The sequence below is a fragment of the Carassius auratus genome, chromosome 45 (genome assembly GCF_003368295.1).
Source record: "Carassius auratus strain Wakin chromosome 45, ASM336829v1, whole genome shotgun sequence".
Classification (NCBI taxonomy): Eukaryota; Metazoa; Chordata; class Actinopteri; order Cypriniformes; family Cyprinidae; genus Carassius; species Carassius auratus.
The window spans coordinates 6,143,626-6,166,918 of NC_039287.1; the positions used below are offsets into that span (position 1 = coordinate 6,143,626).

Consider the following 23,293-nt stretch of genomic DNA (forward strand, 5'->3'; position numbering starts at 1 on the left):
GATTGCAGCTTGTGTTATTTACTGAATGTAGGTCCTGGGCTATTTTCACAACCATGTTTTTTTTTTCCATTTCACTCTGTGATTTCCTCTCCGATGTGTTCCTCACTGGACCCCTCACAGACTCCAACATCTCACCCCTGGAGCTCATATTCACTGTTATCAGTGTTTTATCATCTGAGGCCGATGAAGACGAGTTTCCATAGCAGCCTCCGAGCGTCAGACACATTGTAGCTCAGGTAATCTGATCTGAAGATGCTCGGTCCATCTTTACGTCTGAGTGCTGCCACTAAGTGGAAAAACCCATTAGCTCTAGAAGTATTTCATGTTGGACAAGCCACACACAGACTCACAGGCAATAAGGAAGAGCATCATTCAGGACAAGGTTTGTTTATTTATTTATTTAGTCACAAACTGTTCTTTAATGGGGTTCATTAAATATAGCCTGCATTATCTATAATTCTGCGAAGCGAATACAATTATCATATGATTTATCCGGTAGTGTGAATGAGGAAGACACAGAGTTCATGATTTCGTTGCTTTAATGACTCAAGACATTATTCATGCAGATTTCTGTCTATGAAGTTCATAAAGTTCCATTAATGATTCTCAGTATAACTAATGCAGTGTGAACTAATGATGCATAAATCTCGCTCTTCCCCAAAAGTTAATGAACAGATTACCATATTGTAACAGAGCTGGAATCTGCAAGTAAACTAAGGACTAGTAATATATTACATCTGATTGTTTGCAGATTAATGCACTACAAGTTAACAAGGGCTCATTTAGAGAGATCAGTGTGAAAGATGATAAACACAGCAGCTCAGATGCCTTCAAGTGCATGACAAAATCAGCAGCAGTACATTAAAGACATCTCTCGTTCACTAACTGTGTGAACCGTCTTGATCAGAAATCATGATTAATCAAAACGTTTGCCCTTTAGGATTTTAGACTCCTATATGTGGCCTCAGAAACGTTCGGGACTTTATCAAACAAACAGTAATACTGTGAAATATACAAATAACAGTTGTCTATTTTAATATATTTTCAAATGTCAGTTATACCTGCGATGCAAAGCTGAATGTTCAGCATCATTACTCCTGTCTTCAGTGTCACACGATCCTTCAGAAATCATTATATAAAATAATCATAGTTAAACAGTATAGTAAACATATTCTTAAATATGTAAATATCTTGTCTTTAATGTATGTCTTAGATATATTAATATTTAACAGCACAAGGATATGTATAGTTTTTTCATTCGTTTTTACTTTGTGTGCTTTTGTCATTTTAATTTTTTTTTTTTTTTTAAAGCTCTCTATAGTTTTTATTAATTTTATTCTAACTTTAGTTTAAGTTAATTCATCAAATAAAACTAATTGAAAATGAGAAATGTTGATTTGGAAACTAACTGCAATAAAATAATGCATTTTTTTCCTGTCATTTTATTTGAAGTAAAAAAAAATTATTTATTTTTGTTAACTGTAATAATCCTGGTACACACCTGTTGTCAGTCCACCTCATACACTTTCCAAGCTAACCTTGTCTGTGTATGTACAGAAGAGCGTTTCTACACAACTATTAGTGAATGAGACCCAAAAGACGAGAGTTATGGTGTTTGCTTGTCTTTGTTGTCCAAAAAAGTGGTCCCGCTTTGCTGTGGAGGTCGTCTGGTTACTTCACATGTCTAAATGCTGGATTTATCTATCTACACTTGTCTCTGCCAGTCGGTTGTTCATGATTCCCAGCGCTCCGACCCCTCCGGAGAACTCGTTGTGACGTGAGCTGCTCCCTAATGGACGAGGATGTCCGTTGGCCATCTCTGACAGCTGCTTCTGCATGATGGCCAGATTAACTTTATTAGCGGCCAGAAAGTCCTTCATGGAGATCATCTCTCCAGACATCCGCCGTCCATCCGCCTCGCTGTCATTGACTGCATCGGTCTCGATGGAGTTGTCCCGTCTGGTCCTCATGTGGCCAGGAGCGACCACGTTCCTCCGTGGATGGCGGTTCCCTCGACCCGGGCAGCGGCAGGGAGTCACCAGCCTCCGCAGGAGCCAGTTGAGAACTTGCTTGATCACGATGGAGATGACGTTGAACAGCGAGTAGATGCAACACACCCCTGTGAGGATGAAGAGGAAGTTGCCCACCCTGTAGGCCGCTTGAGCTGTGTACATCTCCCGCTGGTTGCTCACCATATCCCCAAAACCAATGGTGCTGAAAGCCACGAAACAGAAATAGAGGGCGTCCAGGTAGTCCCAACCCTCGGCTGCCGAGTACATAGCGGACGCGCAGCAGGAGACCACGATGGCAGCGACTCCTAAGATGAGCATGACGCAGTACACCGAGGGTTTCCATCCGGCCAAGCTGTCCGTGCGCCGCCCTCTGCTGTCGGTGGAGGGTCGCCGGCAGTTTTGAGGGGGTCCGGCTTTGCTGCGTTCTCTGCGCTCGTGGCAGAACTTCAAAACGAATGCGATCACTGTGATGACACGTTCCAGGAAGAGGTTAAAAAATAAAATGGTGGCTGCACAACCAATAAGCCCGTAAAAGATTAGGAATATCTTCCCAGCAATAGTGACGGGTGTCGTCATCCCAAAACCTGTGGCACATACAGAAATAAAGTGAGCATGTTAGACTTTATAATGTCATTTAATGCTACCTATTATAAAGCACAGCAAACTAAATATTCAATACAGGTTGTAGGAGCAAATTCTTAATGTCATTCAATATATATATATATATATATATATATATATATATATATATATATATATATATATATATATATATATATAATTTTTATTTATTTTTTTTTTTTTTTTTTTAAATTGTTATATAATTTTTATAATTTATATTTTTTTATTATTATTATTATTTTATAATTTAGTATTTTTTGGAAGTTTTTTACATTTTAGGCCTGGTTGGAGATATATTTCCTCAACCTACCTTCATACAAAATCAGATTTCTCTTTATAATTTTATATATATATATATATATATATATATATATATATATATATATATATATATATATATATATATATATATATATATATATATATATATATATATTAATATTTTTAGTCCTTGTAACATTCAGTCCTCGTTGTAGCTAAATGAGCTCAAACTACCCGTTGTTCAGAAATTTTTTCCTTTTAGTGTCATTAATTATATACTTCATAATTGTTATATAATATTATTTGTTTTTATGGTGTTATAGATTTTTACATTTTATATTTTTGTTTTTAAATAATTTTTTTAATCATTTTATTTATATTTATATATATATATATATATATATATAGAGAGAGAGAGAATTTTTATTTTTATTTTTATTTTTATTTAATATATTTAGTGTTGGTCACATTTAGTCCTGGTTTGAGCACCTACCTTCTTTCAGATTTTTTATATTTGACTCAAATCTTTTTACTTTTTTGTAGTCTGAACAAAACTGTAATGAACTGTACCTGGTTTGAAACTCTTTTAAAATCATATTTTTGTCAATGCTTCTCAGTCTGAACACTTAGACTGGATTCCATGTTTGCTTTTTGGTGTTGTTACCTCAGGACAATATTAAAGGGGTCATATGATGCTTTTTTAAAGACCATTGTTTGGTGTAACAGAATATGTTGAGATGCTTTAATGTTCAGAGTATACTACGGTGGATGAACACATGCAGCTGCTGTGGCGTGTCATGCTGCAGGAAGCAGGATTGGGACTAATTAGAAACTGAGCTGTAATTGTCCTTTAATAAGCAGCATGTGCTCCAAATCCCACGTGAACCCCAGCCTCCAACCACCTCCACCATTCAGAAAACTCCACTCTCCCTTCCTCACAAACCACTAGAAACAGGTTGCCATTGGTGACAGCATGAGAAGCATGTATACCATCCACTGCCATATTTATGAAGATATTTTCCTATATGCTTCTCGTTGAATTAATAACCTGAAATGAAGTGCATGAATTAAATTGAACCATCAAAGACAACATACTCGCACCATTATGTAACTGCATCACTGATACTGAATTGTCTGTCTTCTAAAATCTATAAAGTATTGGCTGAGAGGGTAAAAGAGTAATTATTAATGAGGCAAAACTAACCTCGCCCTGCTCAGCATGTTAATGTGAAAACATCTCATTTTATGCACAAACTGCCAGATGACAGACTGCATGGAAATAAGATCTGATGCATTTAATATTCTCATTAGCCCTTTTACAAACACAAATCTGATGCATGCTGAGAATTAATATAACTGGGTTTATAAAGATAGAGAGTAAATGTGAAATTCTCATGAGTTAATACTGAAATGGTTTCACTTCACAAAAGAGCAAGAGTTGTCAAGTGGAAAATATCATCTGTGAGTCATCTGTGTTGTGTGGAAAACAACCACCCTCTTTAGAATGATCACATTTTGTTGCTTTGAGTTTTTTTTTTTTATGCAGCTGTATAATCTTTACTTATCTCAACTGCAACTTCTTTACTATACCCAGTGTAAATAAATAGTGTACATATCATTGATGGAATTGAAATATCTTTTATCATGATGAGAGGTTATTCACTTGTTTACAGTTAGTCTCCTGCTTCATCTAAACAATTCTTTTTTTGCTTCTCAATATACACCACATCAAGTAAACAAGACTGTTTCAGGTATAGCTATATTATAAATGCTGACAAGCGTAAAACTCACTTCAATCAATAAATGAAAAAGTCGATTTTCAGCTATCCCCAAGACCGTCTGACAGAAAATCTTTGGCAACTGTGTCAAAACAATATTACAAAATAACATCAATTTGCTCATCACACAAAGTTTATTCCTTTTATTTTATTTTGGTGGTTTAGGATCAGCTGAATCTCATTACCTCATGACTTAGAATTAATATACATATTATATTATACATATATAAATTATTAGAAATGATTAGAAACAGCTATAAAACTCGCATGTGTTATATTTAACTCATAGCAGATAAAATACAGAAAAGGAGGCTCATTATGATGTTAATTTTACAAATATCTGATGACAAAATATCTTGTCGATGACAAAATGGGGTTTAAGTTGTGAGCAAGTTATTTAGAAAATGTATAATGAAATGTTTAAGATTATATAATACAAAATATGTTTTGTACAAACAAATGGATAAATGTATAGCCGCGTTCCCCAAGTCTCAAAAATCAATAGCCTAGCTTTTTAAAATTAAAATCTAGCCAAGTTAATTCAAATCTAGAATATAAACTACATTATTAGCTAACTATCTTACATTAGTACTGAAACAAAACGTTTTATCGTCTGAATGCGATGTACAAGCACCTGTTGCACGTTAGCTACTGTACTTCCTCTCTCTGCATCATATAAATGGTTAAAACAGCTTGCAGTCTGATATCTTTTTGTCTAATATTCAACTCACCGATAGTTGAAACCACAGTTCCGACGAAATAAAAAGCTCCCGCGAAATCCCACCTGGGTCTGGTGGCGTCCACGCGGATTCCCGCCACACTGGCCTCCTCATAGTTCCTCAGGAAGTTCTTCAGCTCGTCCGGACTCAGGTTGTACTTGTGGGTGAACTGCTCGATCCTCTGAGCCCATCTGTCTTTGGCGAGCTTCTCCTTCGGATGCTCGAGCGCCGAAAACACCGCTGCGCCACACAACAGGTAGATGATGATCAGCAGAGCCAACATGAGGAATCTGGCGTTATCTTCATTCAGAGCCCCGATGCCGGTGCAGCAGCATCCAGCCCGGCAAGCCATTGTTTTATGGGGATATTACAGGAGCAGGTGAACCACCACATCCCAGTTCATCATAGATCATGCATTTTTCTCTTTAGAGCTCAGCGTCCGGATATTTCAGGGGACTTAACCTCAGAACCTCAGGTATTCTGCTCGAAATGCCCCGTTTTTGGCGGATCATGCTGCGTTTGGTCTCGAGCGCTGTGTGTGTGTGACCTCAACCTCTCCAGATTGAGCTCAGTGCGTCAGATCAGATCAGACCACAGGTCCAACAGCAGCACACACACACACACACGCGCGCGCGCGCGGCTCAGGGACAGCTGAGAATGGCCGAGATGACAAAAGGAGAAATCTGGTTTAAAAGAATGGTGTGTGTAACCAACAAGTGGTGTGACCATAAAAAAAAGTATTAGTCATTATTTTCCAGTATATTTTTCAAGGTATCATGGTTTTAGGGCTACTCCATTTGACTATATCATTGATAAGTAGGGTAACAAATCAACAAAGTTAATTTGTGTGTGTGTGTGTGTGTGTGTGTGTGTGTGTGTGTGTTGGAAAGGATGTTTAATGTGTAAAATAAAAGAATACATTTATTTGACTAAACATAAAAACTGTAATGTGAAATATTATACAATTTAAAATCCTGTAATGCAAAGCAGTCGCCGTGATTTTGCTAAGTATGACATGTTCCTAGATTAACATCTTTTGTTGATCCTGGATCAACATTAATGTCCAAAAATATGGAGTTAACCCATTCCATACCCCTAAACCTAACCCTACACATAATTTAGCTGATTAACAAGGGTGTAGACGCACCTAATCCTGATTGTAAGCCTAAAACAGATATTTCCTGAAAAGTTATATCTCTATTCTGATTGGTTGATTGGAATGTTGTTCCAGGATCAACAAGGATGTTTCTACGTGTATTTATTCTTTGATTTGGAGAGTATATAGTTTCCGTTCAGCTCGTAATCTCCAAAATGGTGCCACGGTGACGCGGAGAGGAGACGAATTGTTGAATAAAGTTGTTATTTTCGTTTTCCTCGTGTACAGAAAGTCTTCTCGTCGCATCATGAGGTTACAGTTGAACCACTGACGTCTACAAGATGTCTTTCGTACTTTTCTGGACCTTGACACTATTATTTATTTGCCAGTCTATGGGCCAGTCACAAGCCTCCAGGTTTTCATCCAAAATATCTGAAATTGTGTTCCGAAGACGAACAAAGCTTTTACGGGTTTGGAACAACATTGGTGCAAGTGATTAATGACAAAATTTTCATTTTGGGGTGGAGGATCCCTTTAAGCATGTTTGCATTATTAGATTAGATCGTGCGGTGTGAATACATCATTGCGATCAATAGTGTATGACCTTTTGGATCTGGTTGGGAAATTTTCAGCATTTACTCTGGGACGTCCAGAGGCAACTTCTGTAAATGTCACAGTTTGGACAGGGAGACGAAAATCCATTATGCATTTAAGACAGACAGACACCGTGTATTTATAGATTGGCTCCTAAACTGTCGGATTGATTAGTTTAGACATTGAACAGAGCTGTGAAGTCGGATGCATTACGTTATTTTTAGAGCTTAAAAAAGTGCTTGTACTTAGAAAGTTTTCAGGACCTTGGAAAGTTGATTTCCTCGCACTATACTGACCCATAAACAACCATCTCTTACATCGTCATCGCAGTGATTAGCTCATAGTAACCCCATGGTATTTTAATATCAGACTCTCTGATGTTTGGCATGTGAGCATCATTAGTGTTTAGTGTTTGTTTTACCCTCCAACTGCAATATTCTTCAAAATATCTACCAAACTAACTGGTGTCCCAAGATGTGGAAAAAAAATTTGGTGTTGTGTGATGACTGCTGTGGTGGTGCTTTGAAACGAAGCACAGCAAGAACCTGGGGAAACATTCATATGCATGGACATCAAAAGTATATTCAATCACTTAGAGGTGACCAGAAGAAAAAGTCAAGTTTAGGGAAGCTTATACTTGAAGTGTTTGAACTCATTCACTTCAACTCATTGTATTTTACATTTTTATTTTCAACAACATAATTTTACAGAGAACATGAAGCACAAGAGGACTGCTGTATGGCAAAATCTTAATTTTGCTATCATTATTTTTGTTCATATTTTTAAGAGTTTTTTTTTATTTTGTTGTGTATTTTATTACATAGTGATTTTATTTATTAGTTTTATTTTAATAGTTTTAGTTATTTTAGTACTTAAACTAAATGAAAATGGGAAATTTTGACTTGCCAACTAGCTGAACTATATATAAATACATATACTGTATATATATATATATATATATATATATATATATATATATATATATATACATCAGATAATATTTATATATTTCATATATATATAATATATGAAATATATTCATATATATATTTAATTCTATTTAACCATTATTTTAATTCAAGTAACAAAATTGTTTTTATTAATTTTTTTTTTTTTTTTTTTTTGCTTGCGGTTTTTGTTAATAATAACCCTGGTATGGCATCAGAGACAACCACCAAGAACACTATATCTGCTTTTGGTAAAAAAAGGAAAGGAACTGTTATTTGGCTTCAATAGAGTTGCAGTGCGGCACTCTTTAGAAACACAGTGGGAAATGATTTTTTGGGACTGCTGTCGTACTACTGTATGATTCCCCACACGTCCCGTTCTTACTCGAAACTCTAAGTTCAGATGTTGTTGTTTATGAGTAACATTTGAAGGTTGTACTGCTCTGTCCTTTGGGCAGCAGCACTGAACAATTCCATCTGATGTGAGGAAGACCTCCAAACTCCCAGGAGGCCGATGGGTGGTTTCGGTAGCACAGACATCAAACCCACTGCATAGAAGAGGAGGGGACGAAAAACACCAACAGTGATCCAGCAGAGAGACACAGGACTAAAAACCCTTTAGATTTGCAAAGATGATGCTGAAAATGTCACTTCTCTTCTTGAAATTTGAATTATGCACAAAAATTGCTTTCTAATCATTGGTCCCACACCAGGATCTTCTCAGTATTTGAATGAAGTTTTCTAATGAAGGTGGAAATGATTAAATAGGTTTATACATGCACACAGTTAAAAATCTATAGCCAATTTGGCTCTGCAGAACAAAACGAAGCACCTTTTATCCACAGAGAGAGGAACATCAGTCCGTTCCCTTCAAAGCTTTGAAGTTTGGCCGCTCCACTGGGACATTTATAGGGGGAGTCAACTGACTCTGGATCAAAATGAAGGTAAATGTGCACAGGCCACAGAGAAAACCGCCTCACTGGAATAATGAACTGAAATGTGTGCATGTTTTAATAGTTTTTAATGCCTTTTTTTTAAAGATACATTGATTAATTCTCACATTAAACACATTAAAAATGCAAATCACACAGGTAATGACTTGAATACACCACTTTTATTATGAACATGTTTTTAGTTCACGATACTGATCACAATTGAGCAAGCTCTTATTAAAAATGGCTTAATCTTTAATTAAAGTTTTTCTAAAATTGTCAAATGTAAAAAACAAAACACTAAGACATTTCTCAAAATATATAACAAAATACAAAAACTTTAAGAGGTGAAACAAATAATACTGAGACATTTCTCAAAATGTATTTATTTGTTTATTTGATGTTCCACAGAAGAAATATATTCGTACAGGATTAGAACAACATGCGGGTAAAATACGAAATTACTCGCATTGATTGATTTTTTGTTTGTTTGTTCATTCTGGATACATTCAAATGCAAGTCATGCAGTGATTTAAATACACATCTTCTGTGATAAACATGTTATTAATTCATTAATTAAAATATATTTTTGATTCGAGGTCATTTTCGAAGTAAAAAATGTCACAGTGGTACAACTTCCTATCATTACAGTGAAGAAAAAGCTTTTTTATTATTTTTTTTTTCATGTAAATTACAGAATTATTAAACCTTACTTAAAAATTGTGCATAATAATATATTATTATTAAAACAGTATTTGAAAGATTTTTGTCTGCCAGATGTCATGTGGTGTGACCAAAAAGGCATCTGGTGCAACTAAAAAATGCAAGCTTAGTTCAGCCCAAAAACATATAATTCTAGATGAAATAATAATTTAATTGAAAGCAAAAATAGTTTTTAACCTCTAAAACATTAAATAAATGAATATCTAAAATAATTTGTTTTGAAAATGATGATTAAGATGTGTACTCTCACATTTAAAGTGTAAAGAAAAGATACTTTTTAATAGATGGTTTACACGGCCTGTTTAGTGTTCTTAAATTAAACCTTCTAAGAATAGCATAATGGTATTAAAATGGTATAAAACATTTTACAAAACCATATGAAACTATGTTAATTTATCACATATGTAACTCAAGATATTTTAATGAATTGTCCTTTTTTGTCCCCAATCAAACTATGCATTGTTTTGCCAAATGCTAGATTAAATTAAGACTAGATTAAATATGTGTTTGCACCCACAGCATGAAACCGCTGAAACACACATTGTAAATTGTCCCATTCAGCCTGTCACAAATGTCTGTTTCAGTTGAGGAACGAGATACTGAGGGGTCTGCAGGGACCAGATTGTGTTGCCATGGCTCTGCAGGCATTTAATAGTCACCGCATTTCCTCAAAGCTCTCAAAAGCCCCTTCATATCCTTTCTATACACCAACCAATCACAGACAGAGTCTCTGAAACTATATCTCACCGAATATATATCTGGCAAAAATCTTTTAGGTCCAATAACAGGATGTTAAATTCACATGCATGGAATCAAACCAATCAAGGCTTTTATCAAGAAAAGGAAAGTACGTGACGTTTGGACGTTTGGTATGGTGTCCCATACTTGGAATTCGTGCTCTGCATTTAACCCATCCAAGTGCACACACACAGTAGTGTAGAAACACACACACACACACACCGTGAACACACACCCGGAGCAGTGGGCAGCCGATACTTTTGGACGTTCAGAAGTAATTGACATGCATGTGGGTCGAGGCTGAATTTGTTGACCTTGTTGCCTGATCCTCCCCACCCCCACACCACCCCAGTTTTCCATAAAAGTTTGGTGCCTTATTTAGCTTTTAACCCAGAGAAGCAGACTTTCATTTTTAGGTCACATGTTTTAAAATAAATATCACAGTTTCTTAAACAACCAAAAGAAGAGGTTTTTGCAAACAGATCGTTAGTGAAGAATAAATGGATGAATGAAGTGAGCTGTAAGACTGTAACTCCATTAAACAACATGATATGCTGATTTAGTAATCATATATATACATATATATGTGTGTGTGTGTGTGTGTGTACATTCAATATATTGCTTGTCATTAAATGTTTACAAACTCATGAACACAGAACTGATGTTTTTAATGCCCAGGTTGTTTACTGGCTACACTGAGCTACAAGCAAGGGAAATCTTTGCAATTACAGGAGAAGGCTGACCTTCCATCGTCACTCTGAAGATAGATCAAATGGCATGGCGCTGTGATTACAGACTTGTTTGGCTTCTTCAAGTCAAACCGGGTCATTAGTCGCTGTTCAGTGTTACTTGTCTGTCAGCGTGACTCTCTGCCATTAAAGACTCCAAGGTCATGACACAAACAGCAATGCAGACACACATCTCGAAAGCTAAAAGGTCACCTCAGAGTGCCATTTGGATCCAAATTAAGCGCTTGTGTAATCTTGAGGAAATTGCAAGAGGGAAAAATGTATTGTGTATTCAAAAAGTGATTCAAAATACTATGGTGGCACGAGGAGGTTCTAAATTAGAGAAGTATCGCAGCTGCTGAACAGATGAAAACTGAGTCACCGCTTACTGATATTGTACTGAGATTCAGTATGAGAAAGCCTGTAGCATCACATCCGAATGAAATAAGGATGTGCTCACAGGAGAGACCGCAGCAGACAGGGTGTATCAGATGGCCTGTATATATGCAAAAATCAGGTCCCACTGGAGCTGAATTCTGATGCTTCTGTCATCGCGGCTCACACCAGTCACAATCTGTTCCCTCTTCATTAGTAAAACACAGACATGAGAAAACAAGCAGTGTTTGAGGGAACAATTGATTGGGTGACGAAACAACATGAGTCTTTTTAAGGGATTTTAAGGGGTTGTCAGGATAAAATATAGCAGGACTCACACGGTTTCTTTTATATGGATTAAATTATAACAATATTTTGCAGTTCACCCAACTGATTCTTCTATGGATGCAGTTGGAGGTTGTTAGGGCTTACTATGTGTTTACTAACATCTTTTTTTATATTTCTTTACTGCAGTTGTTCCTGATTTGCTTTGGTCAAACATTGCATTTCTCCCCCAATTTATCTTCTTAAAATCAGTGATTCGTTTTTGACCCAAGTGACATTCATTTTTTGAACAAGACACTGAACATTTCTTCTACAAAACAAACAAAGAAAACTTCTAATAAAAAATAAACAAAACAAAAAACAAAATAAAACCCTGTTGAATTTACTAAACAAAACGAAACACTGAAACATAAGTAAAAGACAAAACAAAAATCAGACAAAACATTGAAACACTGAAATATTTCTCAAGAAATCTCCTAACAAACAAAATTAAATAAAATGCTCAAAGCTTCTAACAAAATACAAAACAAAACACTGGAACATTTCTCAAAATAAAACCCCATTGACTTTCATAATAGTGACAAAACAAAACAAACCATGAAGACATTTCTTAAAATATTTTGCTTTGTTGTTTTTGTTTTGTTAATTTAAAAGTAATTGGGGTCCAAATAACATTGGACCCTATTGATTTTCATTTTGTGAACAAGACACTGAAACTTTGCTTCTTACATAATACAAAACAAATAAAACAAAATATAATAAAAAAAAAAACAACTAAATGAAACCCTATTGAATTTACAAAAACAAAGCAAAAAAAGTAAACATTTCTCAAGATATCTTCTAATACAAAACAAAAATCAAGGCAATTTTTTTTTTAATAAAATAAAATAAAAACACAGATATTCCTCTAAATATCTGCTTTTGTATTCCACAGAAGAAAGAAAGACATGAGACATTTTTTGGTGAGCTAGATTAAATAGTTTAAATTAGGTATTGAATCCCGGATTTTCAGTGTTGTCTTTGCTCCCCACTGTATGTTTAGATACACACACACACACACACACCCTGGCACCTCTCAGCGTTGCTCTGGGCAACACTGATAACACTTTCACATGGATTATCTTGAGCCACGAGCCGTGTTTCCCTTTTTCTTCAGGAATCATTTAGACAGGGACACCCGTCACTCTAGCAACACAACAGAGAATAAACTTATCATGAATAACATAATAAACCTTTTTAAGGCATATTTCAGTGCATTTTAATTACTTACTTTTAATTCCAGCATTACAGCTGTTTAAGATTGGAAACAACAGCGTGAATAGTTCACAATAATGTATAACATTTCATACAAAGAATGTCTGATTGGAAAGAGGTCATAAACAAGATAGACAACAGATCTGTGACAGATACAGAGGGATACATATAGACACCTGTGCAAGACCTCCTCATGGCCGCAGAAAAACTGAAACTCTGATTAATGTAGAGTTTCAGATCCACCATCACAGGAATAAATTATATCTAAATATTTATTTATTACTACTGAGCACTTCCACCTGACCCTCATCATTATCCAATCACCTCTGCACTTCAAATACCACACACACGCACTCAGTCAGCTTCTGGTCTCGTTCGCAACAAGGTCTTACCTGTATGCTAACTCTAAGGATTAACTCTATCTCTACTTCTCTCCAGCAATCTCCAGAAGTTCCCAGCCATCTCTGTGTGTGTGTGTGTGGTACACCTCCCTCCTTTGACGTCTCTACCCTGCTACTATGAATCACTTCATCACTGCCATACTCCATATCACTCTACCCAGCACTACCCGCTCCTCTGCTTGTGCCTCAATAAATCTTTCTGTAATTACTCAGCCTACTGTGGTATTCAGTAACAGAAGACCGGACCAACACCGATTGTCACAAGCATGAGCCTCACGGACCCCTTTCAAGACCTGGTTGATGCACCACGTAGGACACTCACCACTCTACCTGCATGCCTGACACCAGCGAGCACTTCCGCCAACAACGCCAGCACTTCCTCACCTACTGTCCCATGGCCAGGCCGGCGCCCTACTCTGGTTCGGTGGAGGATTGCAGCAGTTTTCTTCTTCAATGCTCGCTGGTCCTGGAGATGCAACCGCACTTATACCCAACCGAAAGATCCAAGGTATCATTCGTAATTTCTCAACTGCAAGGTAAAGAACTTCTGTGGGCAGATTCAATTTGGACTCAGAATAACCCAGTTATCCAGTCTTTTTCCAGCTTCATCGACCATTTCCGAGAAGTTTTTGGCAGACCAGCTTGGGACTCGTCAATTGGTGAGAAGCTGAATAACCTTAAACACGGAAAAATGTCTGTCAATGAATATGCTCTTCAGTTCAGGACTCTAACGGCCACCAGTGGATGGAACGAACAGGCCTTGCTTACTACCTACCATCAGGGATTGGAACCTCGAGTGTGGTTGCATCTCACTGCATACGAGGACACCATCGGGCTTGAACGGTTCATCCAACTTTCCATCCGCTTCGCCACCCGTATGCAGTCATGCTTAGAGGAGCACGAGGGCCAGGCGTATTCCACCTCACCACTCTGCCGACCAGAGGCCATCAGCTCCCCAGAACCAGCCAACGAAACTATGCTAGTCGACTCCTATCGACTCACTATGGCTGAAAGACAAAGACGACTGGCCCAGAATCTATATCTCGGCAACTACATCTCAGGCGCCCTCTGCCGTCAACTCAAACTCGCAACCACGGCAAAGCCGTCAGCCTACCAGGTCCACACAATAACCGGCAGGCCGCTGAGTAGAGGATGTGTGCATCGTAGTAAGGGTCCAATTACCCTCCAAACCGGACTACTCCACTACGAGGTGATCCATCTGCTGGTTCTGGAGGAATCAACCGCTGACGTCATTCTAGGGCTTCCATGGTTGAAGCAGCACAACCCTGTCATCTCATGGAAGACGGGCAAAGTCCTGAAGTGGGGCGATTCCTGTTTCAAGAGCTGCATCACTGGTTGTCCTGTCCCAACCAAACCTTCCCCTGTACCTCTTCCAGTTTATACTACCTCAATTGAGAGCCCAGTGGAAAAACCAATCCATTTCCATTCCTACATGCTACGCCCCCTTCAGTGACGTCTTCTGCCCCAAACAGGCTTCCAAGCTGCCTCCACACCGGCCATGGGACTGTGCCATCGATCTGCTGCCGGGTGAACCATTGCCTAAAGGAAGGATCTACCCCCTTTCAATTCCGGAGGAGAAGGCCATGGAGGAATACATCAAGGAGGCGCTGGCCCAGAGTTACATTCGTCCATCTACCTCCCCTGCTGCTTCGAGCTTCTTCTTCGTCAAAAAAAAAGGACGGAGGCTTATGACCCTGTATCGATTATTGGGCTCTTAACAACATAACCGTCAAATTCCGATATCCACTTCCCCTCATCCCAGCTGCCCTGAAACATCTCCGTGGTGCCACTGTCTTCACCAAGTTGGACCTCCGCAGCGCCTACAACCTCATCCGGATACGAGAGGGGAACGAGTGGAAAACTGGGAGCGGTCTTATCTCAGCAGCAGGGGAATCCCAGTCGCCTCCACCCATGTGCCTTCTTCTCCCGGAAGCTCAACCCGGCAGAGGTAAATTATGACATCGGCAACTGTGAGCTGTTGGCCATCATGTTGGCCCTGGAAGAATGGAGGCATTGGCTGGAGGGAGCCAAACATCTCTTTCTGGTTCTCGCGGACCACAAAAACCTAGAGTTCTTTGGGTCGCCAAGAGGTTAAATCCGAGACAAGCCCGCTGGGCACTATTATTCACCCGCTTCCACTTTACCATCTCGTATGGCTCAGGGGCAAAGAATGTGAAGGCTGACGCCCTGTCCCAGTGTCACGCCCCCGAAGAAAATCTAGGGGAACCCGAAACCATTCTCCCAGAAAAGGTCATCATCAGCCCCATTTCCTGGTCTGCCGAGACCCTTCCTCCAACCGATCCTGCTACCAACACCCCACCGGTTTGCCCACCAGGACACCAGTACATCCCCAGGACACGCCGCACTCCACTCATTCATTCCACTCACACATCTCTTGGCACCCGGGAAACCCTCTCGTTGCTAAGGGAATGCTTCTGGTGGCCCAACATGGCCTCGGATGTCAGAAGGTATGTGAACGGATGTACAGACTGCTCCATCTCCAAAAGCCCACGCCATCTACCATCAGGCAAGCTCCATCCTCTGCCCGTCCCTAATCACCCGTGGTCACACCTAGGGGTGTATTTTATTACTGATCTTCCTCCTTCAGATAATAATACCTGCATTCTGGTCATAGTGGATAGATTTTCTAAGTCATGTCTTCAGGTACTTCGGCATCCCAGAAGACATCATCTCAGACAGAGGTCCTCAGTTCATCTCCCGGGTATGGAAGGCATTCCATTCACTCCTAGGTGTGGCCATCAGTCTGTCCTCCAGATGCTATCCACAATCGAATGGGCAGACGGAGAGGAAGGTTCAGGAGATCGGCCGCTTCCTCCGTACCTTCTACCATGGCCACCAGGACTCTTAGAACCAGTTCCTAGGGTGGGCCGAGTACGCACAGAACTCCCTGCGACAACCCATCACCTGACTCACTCCTTTCCAGTGCGTACTCGGATACCAAACTCCTCTATTCCCCTGATCAGGTGAACCCTCGGATGTCCCCGCCATCGACTACTGGTTCCGGGAGATCGAGAGGTTCTGGGACGCGGCACACCACCAACTCCAGCAGGCCTAACGCAGATGCAGAACGACAGCCGACTCTTTATCATAAATTCCTGCATCTGCTTCAGAGCTGCTGTAGGCTCTTGGTCTCTTCTCTGTCCAGTTTCCTCCTGACTCTTTCATCCAGTTTGGAGCGACGTCCTGATCCAGGGAGGGTCTGTGTTGAACCAAATACCTTCCACTTCTTAATAATGGACTTCACTCTGCTTCTACACTCTAAAAATGCTGGGTTATTTCAATCCAATTGGGTCAAAAAATTTACTAACCCAGCCATTGGGTTAAATTTTTAAATTACATTTTTAACCCAAAAGTTGGGTTAGTCCATATTTGACCCAAAAGGCATTAATAAAGCCTTTTTTTGTGCAATTCAAAGTGTGCTACACACAGGAGACTGGGCCTGTACAAACCACCTGTACTCTCCTCTATGTGCGCTAGACGCTTTTCACACACAATGCCACAAAAGACCCAATAACATATGTATGTTGATATACGCATGCACTGATCCCCAGCCAGCTGCTTGACTTTTCCCTTTGCACATGTAACATATTTATGTGAAGCATTTGTACAGTTTGTATTCTCTAGTTTAGGTAATGATTTATTTTTAGTATATTTGCAGTCAAACTCTCTTTTAGTATGTTAGTTGTGTTTAGGTTTATACTGTTTTACTTTATTGTTGTATGTCTGTATTTGTGAAGCGCCGTGAGGCACGACATTTCATTCCACTGTACAGTATGTAGCAGAAGGATAATAAAGCTTAACTTGAACTTAACTATTTTCTATATCCACTGACCACTGTATATGTGTATGTATATAAGACATACAGAGTTGGTCAATATGTTAACATCAGCAGATGAAAGAGCTGACAGACAGAAACGTATGCTCACTTGCAGAGTCATTATCTGAACTATATGCAAATTTTCAATTTCTAGACTGCTTTTAAATCTTTCGTGAAGATCATTAACTGATCTTGCCAAATTAAAAGTCTGTCACTAATTGACAGGACAACAGAGAAACGCAGTGCACATCATTATCTCACACCAGCGCATCTCGTCTCAGTCTGTCCTGATGTTGTGTGAGGTCAGTCGTGGTCCAGAGGTGCTCTGTCGATGTGAGAGAGAGAGAAAGAGGCACTTCGGTTAGGAAGCAGGTAATTAGTCCAGCACTTTTCCTCTGGGCCGGTTCAACAGCTGCTCTTTCATGCAGTCCAACATACCAACAGCAGGAGAACAGATGTTGCTTACGGTGTCATGAAGAAGCCAGAGGCAGCTTTACAGACGCCTCAACTGCTGGTCCTTTTTACTGATGGTTTTTTTTTGTTTTTTTTTTGACGACTTAGAAATAACTCTTTTAGTGCCGCTTCTCATAATTTCTAAGCAGTGTTGTACCTTCTGCTATGAATTCACCTACTGAGTCTCACTGATCACAAAAGAAGAAACATTTCTCATATAAAACAGTGCTGTTTTCTTTTATTTATCACATTCTTTCTTAAGACATTGACTTTTTAGCAATTATCCTCCTAGCTTTGGCTTTAAAAAAATGCCCAAAACCCATTGTGTTATCATGTATTACTGGAGTGGATTATTGTAATGTTTTTATCAGCTGTTTGGACACTCATTCTGACGGCACCCATACACTGCAGAGGAACCACTGGTGAGTAAATGATACCAGTATCATCATCCCAAACGTATATGCTCTTACTTTTCTATTTGATGGAAATATTGATTATACACTTCATTAAAAATAGCAAGCTGGTTAGATATTTTGGGGTGAACTACACTTTTAAAATTGTTGTTTTAGTGAAGAAAACCACGGTTTAAGACTGTGAAGCCAACTGCTTCTTTAAAATAATAAAAAGAGAGCCCATCCAAACTAAACTTCCTGTTCGAATAGGAAATACATCAATGCAGGATTCAAATCTCTTTAACATGCTAAATTTGTCTTTGGTATCATCCCCCTGCAGCTGAAAAGATACTTCGACACAATAATGAGAATAATCTCGGTAAGTTCAGCAATTAGACATTTTATTCACCCAGCAACAAAACACACACAAAAAATGTATGGCTTGTCACATTCTAAAGTGCATATTTGTTAGAGGAGGACATGCGTAAACACTTAAAAAAACAGACATGACAGCCAAAATGAGCCCGAGACAGCTTCCCTTAAATAGACACAGAACGAAACGTTTGGTTTTCACCCCAAGCCGTTGATTCTACACAGCAAAGCACAAGCATCTCTGTGTTTATGATCCTCACAGTTTAGTTGTAACTGTTATTGATCCCTACCATAATCCAGCATTTCAATGAAGATTGGAAGTAAACAGAGCCACAGTCTTTGCATTTTTGAACCTCGAGGAAAAGTGAAATTATTCTTTGTACATTAAACTGTTAAACGTAGTCATAAAGTAAAACCATTTCTATGAAACACAAATATACATTCATTCACTGTACTTTATACAACTTGGTCTTTATCCTGGATGCTGTGATATCACACTAACCTCAGACTCAGACATGCGAGCATTTCAACGGCCAAAACATGCTTGAAATGAACCACCGACCAAAAAAATTAAAACGATCAAATACAAATTTGAAGTGGAATAAATAAATAAACAGAACATCAAGTGGTCGTATGCTCTTGCAGCTTTAAAACCCCGACTGAAGCATGCTGCTCAAGCGCACAGACACAAACGCTGTGTCTTACAGAACGCATGCACTTCGCAATCTTAACTGGGAATATCAGAGCCGTTGTTGCGGTTTCCGTATTTGTGATGAATGAAGAGGAGCACCACGCCGAGGAAGAAGCAGATGGAGCCCACGGTCATGTAGGCGATGCCCAGGAAGGGGTTTTTCCCTCCCATCCAGGAGATGGTGCTGAAGATCACACGCTTCCGGCCTTCAAAGCTGCGCACGGGGTAGTCTGAGGGGCGAGAGGTTGAGGACATAATACCAATCCAGAAATATACAACATATCCAATCATCCAGTGTGTGCACTTTGCTCAAATTGGTTTTCTGTAAACGGAGTTTTAGAACTGCACTATACATTTTATAATGATTTTGAACATGATATAATAATAATAAAAAATCTATTCATCAGTTTCCTTTCTATCAGTGTTGAATAAATAAGGTCAAACGCATAAAACAACAGTATAACCGATCATCGTTCATGGACTTCCTGTGCAGTTAAAAATGTTAAATAAAGATAATTATAGGTAAATACAAACATTTACTACTTTGTGTTGTTATATAAGCACTTATAAAAGTAAACTAATATCAGTATATCTTCCTTTAATTTTTTTTCTTGACCATTATAACTAGATTTTGACATTGTTTTTCTACTAGTAGTCACCAATAGCAGTTATTATTCCATAAATAATAAAAAATATATAAAACTTTTAGCGGGGTCAGAGCATACATACATCACTTTTAAAAAGTTAAGTGGTCAGTAAGATATTTTTAATGTAATAATCTCTTATTCTCATCAAACGTGCATTTATTTGATCACAATTACAGTGATATTGTGAAATATTGCGATGTAAAATAACAGTTTTTTTTTTTTTAAGTATTTTAAAATGTAATTTATTTTTGTGATGGGAAAGCTGATTTTTCAGCAGCCATTACAACAGCTGAGCATTTCTCTTTAATTTCAACCTTGAAACAGATGTGCTGCTTCATATTTTTGTAGAAACTGATATATATATATATATATATATTTTGTATTATTAAAACTGAAATCTTTTGTAACATTAAAATGATCTTTACTGTCACTTTAGATCAATTTAACGCACCTCCGCTGTAATATTTATGTCTAAGGAACTGTAGCTATACTTAAACTCAAAGACCACTTGTGAAAATCCTTAAGTTTTTCATAAACTTGATATATTTTTCGAATGGACTGGTATTGGTGTATAATTTCAGAACGTTTCAAATAGCGCCCAGTGAACTCTCGCTCTGTGCAGAGCTTGATGTTTCAGAGGTGTGCAGTGCAAGGATACTGTAGGTGACTTCCAGGCTGTAGTTTCCTCTGGGAAGCGTGGGGGTCATGTTGTTCTTCTTCTGAATGATGCGGTACAGCTTTCTGAAGGTGGGCAGCGCGGCCGTGCGCATCCACACTATGAAATCCTCATTTATGAACCCGTTGTTTTCTGAGTCGGTGTCCAGCTCATAAACAGCCTTGTGCCAGTTGACCGGCTTCGCTGTGTCTGAAAGACGACGAGTGTTTATTTAGATATACGGGGGGCGCATGCTAATGCATTAGAGTACATATGATCCTCTATATAGAATTATAAACCGTTATTAAATATTTAACCTTTAAAAACAGCAGTAAGATTCAGGTTACTGCCTCCAGGGTTCCTGAACTTCACATGTTTGTCCGTCCACCACGCAATGCCCTTCTTGATGAATGGAATCTGGGTTTTTGTTCCATTGGGATCGATGTAAAACAAATCCAGTGTATCTGAAGCAAAGAGAGAAAGAGGCAAGCAATATTACCAGTCCTGAGGAAACAGTCTTACGATGCTAAGCATTCAGATCCAGGTCTCACCATTAAACATGCTGTTAGCAATGGCTCCGCACGGGGCTATGGGCTTGTTTTCATTAGTGCGGTACGGCTCACATTCTTTGCTTGGCTCCTGAAATAAAACGATATTCTTTGAACTTCATTCAATGACATGCAAATGCATTCAAATCAAGCGGTAAGTATTTCTTGCACTCAGGAAACAGCAGACCTATTGTAACATGACAACAACAACAACAAAACGGTTACAGCTATTGCAATGTCACTCAGTTAGAAGTTCATTAAAAGTGACAATGACTGTCGGTGACTGACAGGGCTCCACTATAATACGTGTCGAGATGATTCTGAGTCCATGTGTCCAAACCCTGCTGTCGTACAGCAGCTGTTGATGTAGTGTTGACATGTGTTTGCGCTGGCGGAGCATACTATGCTGTCAAACAAGTCAGACAGCTGAGCTCAAATCAGCCGAACTATTTCAGTTCTATTTGCTTCGCCATTAACACTACAGCTGTCAACAAATATATATATAGAGAGAGAGACTCAGTCTGTCGTGTCTTCCTGATAGATTGAAAGATACTCGTTCTAGATAGATAGAAAGAGTTGAGTTTATAGTATACAGATATAGATAGAAGACAGACTGACAGTCTGAATGATAGAACAATGGAACGTTACATAAAGTAACAGAGCGAACAATAGATAGACAGACAGACAGACAGAGCGATCAGACGGAGAGATAGACAGATGTGCAGTACCTTTAGTGAGCGCTCGTCTCCATTGAGCTGGCTGTCATCTCTGGACTTCACATACCGCCGATGGTTTTGGTAGAAATTTGAGAGGCCATAGTACATGAAGACATTACTCTGAAGACATGAAGTTAGAGTCATGAGCTGGCACTGTTGTGATCAAACATCCTTTCTATAAATCAAGAAGTCTTGCACTAGCTGGACTTCACGCATTACGTTATCACGACGGTAAGGTCATGAAGTCAGTGAAGATGGAGGAGAAAATGAGATGTGAGTGAGAGGAAATGACAGAATATTTACTTCAGGCCAAACTATCCTCTAACAGGAGTGCAACACGCTGGTCTGATCAGGAGCACTCACTTCGAAAGGCTGGTCTAGAGAGAAGAACAGGACACATCTGCAGGGAGTGGAGCTGTTCCAGCTGAAGCTCTGAGAGCAGGTAAAACACGGGCTGGACAGGTCAGTCCCCGTATAATCAATCTGTAAACCAGACAAACACACATATATATACTTAACACGCGGCTACATCACACTTGCGCCCAGATTAACACGGAAGGAAACTCGGACTTGAGTTCACAGTGTATTTAGTTAAATGACAGTAAGCACAAACAGCGCACGGACTCAGACCTCGAGCTCCCGGATGTTACTGGACGTCACGTAGAGACCGACTCCTATGGGGATGAAGATGAGGCCGATGATGAAGAAGGCGGGCAGCACGGTCCCCGCGGTCAGGATGGGCTGCCAGGCCGGGAGCCGCTGCTGTTTGAAGGCCGTGTTGTCAGGCTTTCTATTGCGGATGGCGGCTCCGCCGAGCCCCGCGGGTCCGGAGTGATGACCGTCTTCCTCTTTCGCGCTGTAGCTGGATGCCATCATAGCTGTAATTACCAGCACACCGCCTCTGTACTTGTATTAAAACACACAATCTCTCGATTATAGACGGGTAATTAATATAAATGTATTTTATATGTCCGCTGCAGTAGTTTTTCTTCACAGGGGACTTCTCTCCAGGTTGTGTGGAGAGTTGTTTGTTTTGTTTGAGGCGGTGCTACAGAGAGTGTCAGCTAGTGTTGTCTGATTCGCGAATCATGTATATGAACCGGATCCTTTGATTCAGTCCAACTGATTCGCGAAGCGTTTTTGAATCACTTTGGTGTTTGTAAACTTTTTTTAAATCACATTCACAATGTATACGTACGTATATTCTTTGTGTAATCTGTATGCTATTATTATGTTACCAAAATATTTACTTTGTGTTTTAATGCTTTCATAATAGGCTAATTCACAATAACTGAAAGTGGTGATCTCCGACTGCTTTTTTAAAAAGCAGACTAAAAAAAGCTATATTATATGTTGTGAATGTGTTAAAAATTATTGATCTTATTTACAGTTATTGACTTTAATATGTTAACCATGACATCCCCATAATCTGTAAACTCCAAAATTCAGTAACTGTAGATCTGCTTGGTGACTGTTCAATGATCAGTTTACAGCAT

General features: G+C 39.0%; 2 protein-coding genes across 2 annotated transcripts; both read right to left on the bottom strand.

The window, feature by feature from the left end:
* Positions 1-1,439: 1,439 nt before the first annotated feature.
* LOC113062740 (potassium channel subfamily K member 13-like) lies at positions 1,440-6,002 on the bottom strand. The gene is made up of 2 exons (XM_026232700.1): positions 5,404-6,002; positions 1,440-2,596 (listed from the first exon to the last, which is right to left on the bottom strand). The coding sequence occupies exons 1-2, from the start codon at positions 5,741-5,743 to the stop codon at positions 1,698-1,700; spliced, it is 1,239 nt and encodes a 412-aa protein (XP_026088485.1). The 5' UTR covers positions 5,744-6,002; the 3' UTR covers positions 1,440-1,697.
* Positions 6,003-18,547: 12,545 nt separating this feature from the next.
* Positions 18,548-22,871, bottom strand: LOC113063034 (cell cycle control protein 50A-like). The gene is made up of 7 exons (XM_026233165.1): positions 22,428-22,871; positions 22,161-22,280; positions 21,810-21,917; positions 21,085-21,172; positions 20,851-20,997; positions 20,537-20,743; positions 18,548-19,461 (listed from the first exon to the last, which is right to left on the bottom strand). The coding sequence occupies exons 1-7, from the start codon at positions 22,671-22,673 to the stop codon at positions 19,268-19,270; spliced, it is 1,110 nt and encodes a 369-aa protein (XP_026088950.1). The 5' UTR covers positions 22,674-22,871; the 3' UTR covers positions 18,548-19,267.
* Positions 22,872-23,293: the final 422 nt, after the last annotated feature.

Coding starts and splice junctions, on each gene's coding strand:
- LOC113062740 (XM_026232700.1), bottom strand. CDS start 5,743: ATGGCTTGCCGGGCTGGATGCTGCTGCACCGGCATCGGGGCTCTGAAT. Junction 2,597..5,403: donor AACTGTGGTTTCAACTATCG/GTGAGTTGAATA, acceptor TATGTGCCACAG/GTTTTGGGATGACGACACCC.
- LOC113063034 (XM_026233165.1), bottom strand. CDS start 22,673: ATGATGGCATCCAGCTACAGCGCGAAAGAGGAAGACGGTCATCACTCC. Junction 20,998..21,084: donor TGCTAACAGCATGTTTAATG/GTGAGACCTGGA, acceptor TCTTTGCTTCAG/ATACACTGGATTTGTTTTAC. Junction 20,744..20,850: donor TCTTACTGCTGTTTTTAAAG/GTTAAATATTTA, acceptor GTCGTCTTTCAG/ACACAGCGAAGCCGGTCAAC.